General features: G+C 35.1%; 1 protein-coding gene across 1 annotated transcript; it reads left to right on the top strand.

Annotated features, from left to right (window-relative positions):
- Positions 1 to 1,928: 1,928 nt before the first annotated feature.
- LOC115950027 lies at positions 1,929 to 9,373 on the top strand. Its single transcript, XM_031067280.1, has 12 exons — positions 1,929 to 2,619; positions 2,727 to 2,802; positions 3,585 to 3,657; positions 3,936 to 4,019; positions 4,187 to 4,303; positions 5,075 to 5,500; positions 5,882 to 6,285; positions 6,424 to 6,523; positions 6,630 to 6,689; positions 6,774 to 6,860; positions 7,472 to 7,600; positions 8,783 to 9,373. Exons 2-12 carry the CDS (start codon positions 2,729 to 2,731, stop codon positions 9,083 to 9,085), a joined length of 1,857 nt encoding a protein of 618 aa, XP_030923140.1. The 5' UTR covers positions 1,929 to 2,619; positions 2,727 to 2,728; the 3' UTR covers positions 9,086 to 9,373.
- Positions 9,374 to 12,532: the final 3,159 nt, after the last annotated feature.

Here is a 12,532-nt window from a genome sequence, read left to right as displayed (position 1 = left end):
TAGTCTTGTTTAACAAAATGGCCATAATTTTTTTTTTCTCTTTTTTGATTTTGGGTCAAGACCATATTTTTACTACTAATTTATTTTCTTGCTAACATGTTTTTACTACTACTATAAGATAAGTAAATTTCTTCCTTTCTAGAGCCTAATAGACTTTTAAACACTCGTGGTTAGACTAACCTATGGATTTTCTTGCAATCTCAATGTAAAAGGTATCTATTAAACAATTGCTAAAGAAAAAGTTTTCAATAACCTCTGAAAAAGTTTTCAATAATCTCTCTCTCTCTCTCTTGTTGGTGTGGTGTGGCATTAAAAAGAAGCTTTTTTAGTGAGTAGGTGAGTGTCACGATTCACGACAAAAAGGAAGACTGGCCATCCTTTTCTTTTGTATTGGTCTTGGAAAAGGTCACGCCATAGAAGTAATTATAGTATTTTTATATGGTGGATTCTTTGACAAACGTTAAGTCTCTTTGGATACTAGGACAATTTTTGGGTATATCTTTAATTTCTTCAAAAAGAGATTTATAGAGACAAAGGGAAAAAACCCCCACGAAACCTCATTTCCTTTTAAGTATCCAATGTCTCCTTTATACCTCACCTTAGTCACCTTTCATCCCTTTTGAGGTGACCCCTTTTGTAAATGAATCATGGTGGAATATAATACAGTTTTGATTAGTGTTTTTTTACTCATTATTATTATTTAATAGTCTGCTTTGAATTGGATATATTATGATTTAACAGGTGGATTCCCTAATTAAAACAAATTAATCATGTTCATCTTTATATCCTTGTACTAGATACATATATTTGTCATCATACCAAATAGTTGATTGAAAAAAAAGTTGATAAAGTAATGATTCTCATAAACATTGACGTTATTAGTTTAAACGGCTATTAAGCTTTATTAGCAAGAAAAGAAATATATTGAATGTATGATAATATACATTGGTCAAAAAGTGTCTTGAGTTGGATTAAGCATTTGTGAGACAGCTAATACTATATGAAACTTTTGCAACATGGTTTTTATCACTGCCAATAACTACTAGTGACGCAAATTTCAAGTAAGGTCCATATATTGATTGAAGGAAAAATGGGGTGGTAAAGATTGATCCTGGTAAAGGTTGGAAATATTAGGTCTAGCAGGTGAAAATTTTGAATTGGGCAAGTTATCAAAATTCTGCCATTTTGTGAATTATAGTGTCTTTTATCAACAAGGAGACGTGTCTGTTTGATTGATTTATTTATTTTCAACTTATTTGGTTTATATATATAACTTTTTAAAATCTTACATCAAATATTTTTTTTAAATAAAATAATCTAAATAAAAAAATCATATCAAACAAATAAATAAGTGATTAAATGGCATTGTCTATTATGTTAGTTGTGATTCTTTATAGTCACAAGGATATAAGTATATTGCCAAGAGTCTTGTAATTAAATTAATTGACATCTCCTAACGTTTTCAATGGAAACATTAAAGGTTTAAACGAAGATACAAGTACTTTGAATGCCCTTAAGGAAGAAAAAAACCATAATCTTTTTATTGAAAAACAAAAGGACAATTGTTTAAATATATAGTTGTATTGATTAATAAACTACACAATTGAATTTAATTCTTATTGATTTTTTTTTTTTTTGTAATTCATTGATACATGATTGAATTTAATTAAAAATCCGAAATTACAACCTCTAACACCCAAGTTTTGCAATTGTGCTTAAAGTACTTCAAGGCCTCAATCAGTTCTTCATCGAATGCCATACTATTTATGTGTAGAAAAGTGGGTATGTTCGGGAAACTAGACCCTATACTTTGTGCTTGAAGTACTTCAAGCAGTTCTACATCAAATGCAGTACTATATTATGTGTAGTATAAGGGTATGTTGTGGGAATTAGACCCTGTAGTATACTATGTATGGCAGTATGGGACAAAGGTGGCCGGGCGGTCACCAACTCCTACTTGCTTCCCAACAAGATTAGAGAATGTTGAGACTGGGTTGTTGTTATATTATGTTTACTATCTATAAATATAAATATATATTTTCACTCCAACAGTTAACACCCATGAATTTTCTTCCTACCATTTGTCTACTTTATGCCTTTGGTTGAGTGAAAATTGTCCACTTCTGAACGTTTTGACATTTTGGGGTCTACAGGTTCTAGCACAATTCTAAAGTTTCTTCTTAAATAAAAAAGCCCTCGAACTGATTTCCATCTTTTAATGCAAAAAAAGTCCTCTCTTTCATTACAAAAGCTTAAAAGATTGTGACTTTATAGTCTCTTCAAAGAGAAGGCACACTCACTAGTCAAAAGCTTCTCTTTTTATTTTTTCTTTCTTTGTTCTTCCACTGGCCGTAGATTTGTGAGTTTTATGCAACCACTTCAGCTCTGCTATGTTCAGACTCTATTCTGTTATCAACAAAATATGATCACTTTGTGATTACTTCCTTCCAAGGAGCTGTGTTTTGCTGAAAGAGTGAAAAAGCAGAAGAGAAAGTGAAAATTTTGGAGTCTAATTGGTGGTCTTTGAGAACTCTCATTTGGTCTTTAGCATTAGTTGGCCTGGTTGTTCTCTAACATACCCCATCTAGGCATTTACTTATTTTGTTCTGGAGTGAAGTGGTAACTGTTCTTTGCTCTTGTTTTGCTGTTTAAGCTTTTCTTACTTCTGTGAAATGCTTTTTTTTTTTTTTTTTTTATACTGAAATCACTGTTTGGGATGGTTTCAGAGATGGGTTTTGAGGGGAGTGGAGGTAGTAAACTGCTGGGACTGAGAGTGACCCCAATGCACAAGCGTTCAAAGAGGTATCTATCTAACTGTTGGGTCATTTAATTCTTTTCGTTAGTTTGCGATCATTCTGCAAATACACTTTCAAAATTTTGGTATGTTACTCAGGTGGGGTGCATTAACTGGATTGACGTCTGAGATGGGTTAGAGGGGACATTGGAAACTTGAGCTTTCCTTTTTGCTAAGTAGAAACTTGAGCTTTCACAGCTATGGATATTAGTAATAGTAAATTACCCATTTGTGTTTTATAAGTAATATTCCTGATGGCACATACCTAATCACCCTTTTTCTATTGGTTACTATATTCATAGTTTCTGTGAGTCGTCACTTTTAAAATGGCTAATTCCCTAAAGAGCATTTGGTTGAAATGGAAACCAATGGTTCAGAGCTTCAAGAAAGGGTAAAACTTGGGTGTTTTTTCAGTTAAATCCTTGAATATGCACATTTAGGCATGTAATCTTTTGTTTCCCTGCTAATTTGTAGATTGTGATTCCCACTTGTTTTCTGTGTCCATTATTTTCTGCTAAGGTTTGTAAAGCATGTTAATCAATCAGTAATAGCGGGTATTGAATGTAATTAGAAACTGGTTTGAGAGAGGCTTAGGGACAATGATAATTACACAGACCCCAATGGAAGGAAGGTTATTTTGTAGACTACCAACGTATTTTGTAGCTTGGGGTTGTTCATGGGAAGAAAAATGTTTATGAAGTGGCCTATAATTGCTATGACAGACTTCAAATCCTGCCTTCTCCAATCTATTTCTTTTGACTTTTTTGTGTACACTCTTGTGCTCTGACAGCTTTCCTGATAAGAAAAGAGTTGGGGGAGATAACGTGGATAGTTCCTTTGAAGCCTCAGACCGAATAAAGATGGTAAGATTGGTTACTCCTTTCATCCTTCAAGGAATTATCCACTTCATCTTATTATTTATTTGATTGTGTTTCGCTCTGCATCTTAAGAGCCCATCCAGAACATTTGTAATCCTTAGTAATTGAGATATAAGGCCTTGTTGGGCTGAGTTGATACCTTATACTAAGCAAATGATCGTTTTTTATAGCTCTTATGCAGTGCTTTCTCAGTGAGTTTTACTTGTAGTAAATAAGTACACATGCAACTCTTGCATTTCTAATTTACTTCAATCTGGTTTCAGGATATGGGGCACTTAGAGGACCATATCAAAACCAATAAGAAGCAATCCCCTAAGGCTGAAGTTCAAAATTCTTTAAAGCAAGAGGTATGGAAGTGAATTTTTTCTTCTCAATAACCACGTTATGAAGAATCACAAGACTTAAATCTAATCCTTTTCCTTGGTCATGCCTCTATTCGGCCTATTGCAAATAGGCTCCATCTTTATAGCTGTGATTTCTACTAGTTATTAATTTTAAAATATGTTGCTAGCAGATTCTACAACTTGAGAAGAGATTACAAGACCAATTTGAGGTCCGCCGGGCTTTGGAAAATGCAATGGGATATAGGTCTTCCTCTCAGGATAATACAACTGGAACGGTAATGCCCAAGGTATACCTTCTTGCCTACATCTCCCAAACACTGATGTATTTGTTTTGGAGAGTAATTTATATAACTTTTCTTGCTAAAGAGGGTGTCCAATGCTCTTCGAACACTTGACTATTCCCTTGAGTGTGTGTAGTCATTTTGTCCCACAAACACCAAGTAATTACAGGGAGGAATCCCTTGGGGGTGGTCCGAAGATGCTGGTTGTGGGTTTTGAAGTTTGAACCCAGGACCTCATTGATCTAATGAGGCCTTAGGAACCACTAGGCCTTGGGGATTTTGAAGAGTAAATTATTATGAACTACTTATACAGTTTAACTGCAGTTTCACCATTTATGTATTTTGTCTATAATGTAGTTGTAAATTTTATCCTAATATCTTAAGGTGTTGCATTATCTCATTATATTTCTTAATCAAAGAGAGGGAAAACCGGAAAACCAATACTGTGAACAGTCTATATCTATGGAGAATTCCCACTTTCTATTTTATTATTATTATTATTATTTTTTGTAATTATGACTTAGACACCATGTGTTATCTTATCCATAAAGGTACTTGTAACTAATGAATCATATGCTCCAATATTTTATTTTATGGTTTAATGCTACTACTAATTGTCATAATTTTTTATGATGACCTTGTATAACCCCAGTTAACCATGGAATCATGCATAATTCCTATGTTAATTACAGCCTCTGGTTTTGGTTTTTGCTTTTGCTTAATAGCTGCCTTTTCATTTTCATACTGTAATTTAACGCTACTTTTCGATTACTCCAGCCAGCCACAGAGTTAATCAAGGAAATTGCAGTGTTAGAGTTGGAAGTAGTGTATTTGGAGCAATATCTTCTCTCCTTGTATCGGAAAGCATTTGATCAACAAATAACTATATCTCCATCTTCCAAGGATGACAGATTAAAATCACCTATAAATACTCCAAGAGCAAGGATCCACAAAGCTTCCAGACTTGATATTACATCAAAGAGGGAAAGTTCAGTTGCACAAACTGGTTGTGAGTCGCTTGACAACCCATGGAAGGAATCCAATGGAATTGGTGGGGAGGAGAAGCTATTAGATTCTGGTGTTCATCGCTGTCACTCCTCATTATCTCAACGTTCAGTGTATTCGACTAGGACTTCACCTCCAGTTGATTCTTTGTCTAAGGCTTTACGCGCTTGTCATTCCCAACCTTTGTCCATGATGGAGGTAACTTGAGTCCCATCACATAACCATCTCTACTCTCTAGTTGGAGCTTGGCTCCCCCTGGACAGCCAATTGCATAGATCCACACTACATCAAAAGATGTGTTAAATTTTTTTATTTTTTATTTCCAGAAATATATCCTATTAATTTCAGTTTTCTTTTAACCCAACTTTTTACGAAATAAATGGAGACAAAATGTCACTAGTGCCTTGATGTGGAGGTGTTATTGGCAATAACTTGCAACTGCAACAGAATTATAACAAAAAATGTTTGAGGAATACATACATGAGTTCCCATTCCTAAATTCATTCATACGTTCACAAATTCATATATTGCAATATGGAGACCTTCTCTGGATTATGACTTTCTGTTGTTTCTCTACAGTATGCTCATAATACTTCGTCAAGTATAATCAGTCTGGCAGAGCATCTCGGTACCCGCATCTCTGATCATGTTCCAGAAACACCTAACAGGCTTTCTGAGGATATGATTAAGTGCATGTCAGCCATATATTGCAAGCTAGCAGACCCGCCTTTGACACATAATGGCCTGTCATCTCCCAATTCGTCTATGTCATCGATGAGTGCATTTTCTCCACAAGATCAGTGTGATATGTGGAGTCCAGGGTTCAGGAATAATTCTTCTTTTGATGTACGCTTAGATAATCCTTTCCATGTGGAAGGACTCAAGGAATTCAGTGGACCATACAGCACCATGGTTGAAGTCCCTTGGATTTACAGAGATGGTCAGAAACTGGGTGATACTGAACATCTGCTACAAAATTTCAGGTGAATCTTTATGAAATGTTTACTCAAGAAAATATCATACTCAAATGATGTTGAATTTCATTTGATAATGGAATCACTTTAGATGTATTCCATGCTCTCTTGCAATTTAATTATGGTCATTGAGTTGTTCTGTTACAGGTCTCTTATTTGTCGATTAGAAGAAGTAGATCCTAGGATGTTGAGTCATGAAGAGAAGCTAGCATTCTGGATTAACATACACAATGCGTTGGTGATGCATGTAATGATTCTTATCAGTAGATATATTAACTGTACAGTGTTAATTCCTGCCTATATCTTTATTTCCGATGCAAATGAAATTTAATCAGCCTTTTGCTTTCCAATAGGCATATTTGGCTTATGGGATTCCACAAAACAATGTAAAGAGAGTTTTTCTACTCTTAAAGGTGGGATGTTCCTCATTGTTCCTTTAGGAGAATAGTTAATGTTTTACATGGTTATTTGTCTTCTTACACTTTTCCACTATCCAGGCAGCATATAACATTGGGGGTCACATCATCAGTGCAGACACTATACAGAGTTCTGTCCTAGGTTGCAGAATGTCTCGTCCTGGGCAGGTGTGCCTAAGCCTTTTCTTTTTAAAAGTTATCTTGAGGTTATATGAGATTAGTGTTGATATCTTTAGTAAAATTTATGCATTTAAAGTTATGTGAAATGATGTTGGGCTTAAATTCAATTACTGGCCTTGAAAGTGTTAGAACAATAGTTAAGTAATTAAATTCACTCTTTCCCGTTAGCTTAAACTTTTGCTATAAGCGGTAGTTTAACATGGTGTTAGGGATGGTGATCCTTAGTTCTAATTCTTTCTCCACTCCACCTCCCATTTAAAGTTAAAAAATTCTAATAATGATTTAAGTGATTAAATTTATCCTTTCCGATTAGTCCATATCAGAAAGTTTTTCTTTGGTAGACACAAGACCATCTCTTGCTGCACAGCAGAAAATTTTAAGCCTATCCTCTTATTTACTCTTACTCTTCTCAGTAGGAGGTCAAACTTATGATTCCCAAAGACACATTATCCATTTTTTTTTTTTGACTTAATTATCTAAATTAATTCTCACTAGAAACAACAAAGCTATTTTTTCCTTTTAGTTTGTTATTTACCTGGTGAGGCTCATCCAAATTCATGTTTCTAGTGGGGCTGATAAAAGCTTGTTTCTGTGTGTAGTGGCTTCGCTTGTTACTTTCTCAAAGGACGAAATTCAAGCCTGGAGATGAACGGCAAGCATATGCAATTGACAATCCAGAACCCCTATTGCACTTTGCGCTCTGTTCGGGAAGCCATTCTGATCCAGCGGTACTTCTTTATTCTTTATCTGTTTTTAGCTTCATTTATTATCCCATGGCTGCTTAAAAATGCAGTGTAGAGACTCTGCATTAATGTCTAATATTGGTTGAGAATGCTCTTCTGAAATGGTAGAACAGTCTTACCATTAAAAAAGAAAAATAGAAGAAGAAAAAAGAATTGATGAAAGTAATTATATTACAAGACTCATTTCCCTTTGATGGGGTTAAATCCATTGAGACTTACTATTACATTTACATGCAATATCTTTTCTATTCATACTGCTTGACAGTATTATAGGAGACTAATATTCAGAAACCGGTTTAATTTATGGCTCACTTCTTCACTTTCCCAGTTTGTTAACTGAAGTCTTTGTTCTTCACATATGTTTTGTCTTGAAATTGAGTTCCTACAAAATATAGGTGATACATATTCACCGCAGGAATTGGCTTCAAAAGAGTTTCATAACTTCATAAGAGTCAAGCAAGTTTGTTGTGTTTAATAAAGCTAAATGTGCTGATCCATTAAGTTAATTCCTAGCAGTCAAGTTATATTGCGGTTGTAGGAAGCTAACGTTTTGGAGATATCTTCAAATGCTTATGATGGAAGTCTTTCACTGTTCAGTTTCTCTTTAATATGTGCTATGATGGAGCAAGAGGGCAATTTTGCTAATGCGGCTAGCAAGCAACAAAAGGAAGTGAAAAAAAAAAAAAAGTAAATTTAAAAAATTTATGGAGGAGGGATCCATCAGATTGGTGTAAAACCAGTAAAAACTAGTTTTTATAGGATTTGTAATTAGAAAAATCTGCTATTTGATTTCATTTCCTTGTTCTGTTATATTTGCCAAAATGAAAATCCCTTTCAGATATTTCTGAAAATTAGTTTAATTTATACAAATTTATAGGAGTTTATAGATTGGATTGCAATTGACAATAGATTGATTTGATATTTGAATTACACGATGGGTATGAAGAAAGTATTTGATCCAACAGAAGGTTTAGAACAAATATGGATCCTAAAAGAAGTTATATAGTGGTGTAAAACTAGGCAAGCTAGATGTAAATATAATTCCTAACTCATAAACAGCTCAAAGAAAGAAATTCAAACAGGATGAAAGATATAACCTTAAAGAGTAACATGTCTTGGTACCTGATGGGATATATTTTAATCTTTTATTCTTTTGGTCTTGTTCAGGTTCGAGTGTACACGCCCAAGAGAGTATTTCAAGAGCTGGAATCTGCAAAAGAAGAGTACATTCGAGCTACCTTTGGTGTACGTAAGGATCATATAATCCTTTTACCGAAAATCGTTCAGTCATTCGTGAAGGATTCCGATTTGTGTCCAGCTGGAGTGATGGAGATGATCCAACAGTCTTTGCCTGAATCTCTGAAGAAGAGTCTTAAGAAATGTCAGCTAGGAAAATCTCGCAAGAGCATCGAATACGTTCCTCACAACTTTGCCTTCCGGTATTTAATTTCTAAAGAGCTCGTAAAATGACTGCTTGCATTGGCCGCTAGTAAATACTTGAGATAGATTGCATTGCTCCTAGGAGTTTTATACTAGGAGAGTCTATATTTTTTTTTGTACAAAGTAGGATATGAAGCCGGAAAAGGGAGGATAGGAGAGTGATCTATGGCATTTTGTACTCATTATGTGATATCCATGTTGCTATGTTTCCCTACAGAAAGTATCTATTGTTGCTGTAGTGTTGTGAAAATTCAAGAATCTGCATTGAGCTATGTAAATAAATCTGTTGCATTCTCAATCTAGAATACTCTAATTACTCTCTAACCATGATTGCTCTCTACTCTGCATTTTATAAAATTTAGCCTTGATAACTAACTCACTTGACAGATTGGTTCATAAAATAGGTGCTTAAATGTACATACATGTGACCACCTGCAAAAAAAATGTGGTGATTAATCGCCCACAATAAAGCTTGCTTCACTTAAATTGCTGACAGTGCCAGCCTTATTATGAGGACAATCTTTATTATGCATGGTGTTAGAAAACAGAAAACCTAACCAAGATCTAGGGGGGTGCCAATAGCAAAAAAGATCAAAGCAAACACTAAGAAGGTTGCAGATTAACGAATTTTTTTCCAGTGGGTGTTTGTTGTGGGGGGGGGGGGGGGGGGGGGGGGGGGCGGGGTGTGGTTTGCTATTGATTTTCCCGTTGCTAAACCTATTGCTCAAGCACCTATTTATCCACTTGCTTAGGCAACTGTGCCTCAAACTTCCTCCTCCAGTATGTCTGCCAAGTCCAAAGAGAAGTTTAGCCCAGAGAAGTTTAGGTGGCTGTTTGGATTTTGAGTTTCTATAACTCATAACTCAAAAATGGTAGGACTCATGGCTGAGAAGTTCGTTTGAATTTTCATAACTTTGTTTTTAGTTTTTGTTTCCATCACTCAATTTTCTGATTTTTGAGTGATGAGTTATGAAAATTGAAAACACATTTTAGCTATTTTCAGTTTCCATAACTGTATTTTCAATGACATTTCCGTAAATATATTGACATGGTGGCCCCCATTTACTGTGTCCTGTCTCATCCTTCAGACTATCTTTTTTTTTTCCTCTTCCTCTTCTCTTCCCAAGCCTCTCTCTTCTCTCAATACCCATTTGCCATTAGCACAACCCATCCTTCAAACCATCTCTTTTCCTCTATCTCATCACGATTTTTTTTTTCTTCGTCGTAAGCATTTTTTTTTTTTTTTTTTTTTTGTCTCAGCTCTGCAGTTCTTTATTTCTTTATTTTTATTTTTTTTTGTTCTTCATCACAAAATATTTTTGGTCTGAAACTACACTCCATGACTAAGTAAGGATGGGTTTGGATTTGGATTTGGGGTTTCAAAAACCCAGATGAATGGGTTTCAAAATACCCATTCCTTGAACACAGCCGTTGGGGTTTCGACGTGGTGTCCCAGCCGAGACCGTGGACGAAGATCTTGTAGTGGGCTGGGTCCTCATCCGCCACCTTTCAGATCTGATCCGCCACATCACAGTGCTTATCTGCTTGTCGTCACCGTATCGGTTATGTATCGGCTTGTCGTCTCGTCGTCACGCGGTTGAGGTGGAGGTGGAATTAGCTGTCTGATTGGCCACATTTTGTTGTTGTTGTTGCTGTTTTTGTTATTGTGGTTGAAGCTGGGTTCGGGTTTGTGTTTTGGGAGAGTAACAAGGGTGAAGGAGGGGAAATGAGAAAAGAGAAAATGGTGGGGCCCACAAAACAGCATTGCTCTGACCAAATGATAGGTATAGGGCCCACAAACAGTTGAAAAATATTGAGTGATGACAAGTGAGTGATGATGCCAAACGAGGTGGGGTATTTTAAGTGATGAGTGATGAGTAATGAGTGATGAGTGATGGAAATTGAATGAGGAGTGATGAGTGATGAAAAAAAAAATCCAAACAAGGCCTTATTCTCCATGGACTTAAGAAAAAAGATTTGATTTCCTTATTGAAGCAGTCCCTTCAGGATGATGAAGAAAGATGATTCAGATGACGAGTCCAAGGCATCCTCCAAAGCCTCTTTTGCTGATGATGATAACCCCTATTATCCCTATGATGAGACTTTGTCTGGGCATGACCCAATCGCTACTCCAAATTTAGCTGGGTCTAATTTCCTGCTTCAGCTCTATAATTGCAAAAATACTATTGTTAGTACATACGGACAAAATTGCCAAAGTCATTGCTTATATCACTACTGTCGGCATATACTGATGAAATTGCTGAAGCCATTTTTTACATCACTACTATTGACATGTACTGACAAAGCTGTTGAAGACCTGCTATCAATAGAAAAAGAGTCAAATTTACTATTCATTATTCAAATAGTGCCTAATTTTTCCTATAAAAGGGCTGCTTCCCTTCAGTTATATTCAGAACTTAATTTTTAGCTTTCATATTCTCTCTAACTTCTCCTTACCTTCCCAGTTATCTAATCTTGTAATCTTCCTTCTTTCTTGCTTGAAAAAACTTGTTTATACCTCTATTTCTTGTAAGTGCGGACAATAGTGATGTAAGCAATGACTTTAGCAATTTTGTATATATATATATATATATATATATATATTTCATGAAGTCAGTTTTATGTAATTCAAGATAAATATTTTCTTTCATTAAAAATCATGTGCAATATAACACCTGTATTATTAAAACCAATTTCTTTCATTCAAGTTATGTAGATCAACAACCAATTTCTTTCATTCAAGTTTTAATGCATTTTCCTTTCAACCAAAAAAAAAAAAAAACAAAAAAAAATGCTACAAATTCTTAACTAATATAATAATTTAAACTTAATGTAATATGTTACATGTGTTCCATAGAATGGGAGTGTACATTTTTTTTTTAATATTCTCTATTTATATATAAAAAATATTATAATTGTGTAATTTTAAATTTTTTTTATTAAATTAAGTTTTTCATATATCACTATGTATTGTTATTATTGAATCTAGAATACATTATATGTTCTATTACATAAAACTTTTATATAAAAAAAAAACTTTTAAATAACACATGTACTATTTAACTAACAATTTTTATATTATATTTGTGGGGCCCAACAATTCGTGGACCAGGCCCATTCACCCTTAGAGAGTCCGAGGGCCCAATCCGAGGAGAATTGTAGCCCAAGCTCCATGACGCAGAGCACAGACCAATTTTGGGAGGCAGCCGAGGACAGTTCTAGTCCTCGGCAGGCCCATATATCCCCCAGCAATAAAAGGGAAATTCGGGAGGAAATCCAAAATACCTTGGGGCGTATTTACCCTAATATACCCTTCTGGAAAGGCCCAATGCCTGAAGAACCTTACTCTGCAGCTTATCAAGTCATCCCGACCAATTCCGGGATTAGACTGATGGGACCAATGTCAGTATTTGTAAGACTACCCTTACACGTCTGGACGAGGACATCGAAACGCCGCCTTTAGTATTAATCAAGGAG

The sequence above is a fragment of the Quercus lobata genome, chromosome 6 (genome assembly GCF_001633185.2).
Source record: "Quercus lobata isolate SW786 chromosome 6, ValleyOak3.0 Primary Assembly, whole genome shotgun sequence".
NCBI lineage: Eukaryota > Viridiplantae > Streptophyta > Magnoliopsida > Fagales > Fagaceae > Quercus > Quercus lobata.
This window is presented reverse-complemented; position numbering and strand designations above follow the sequence as displayed.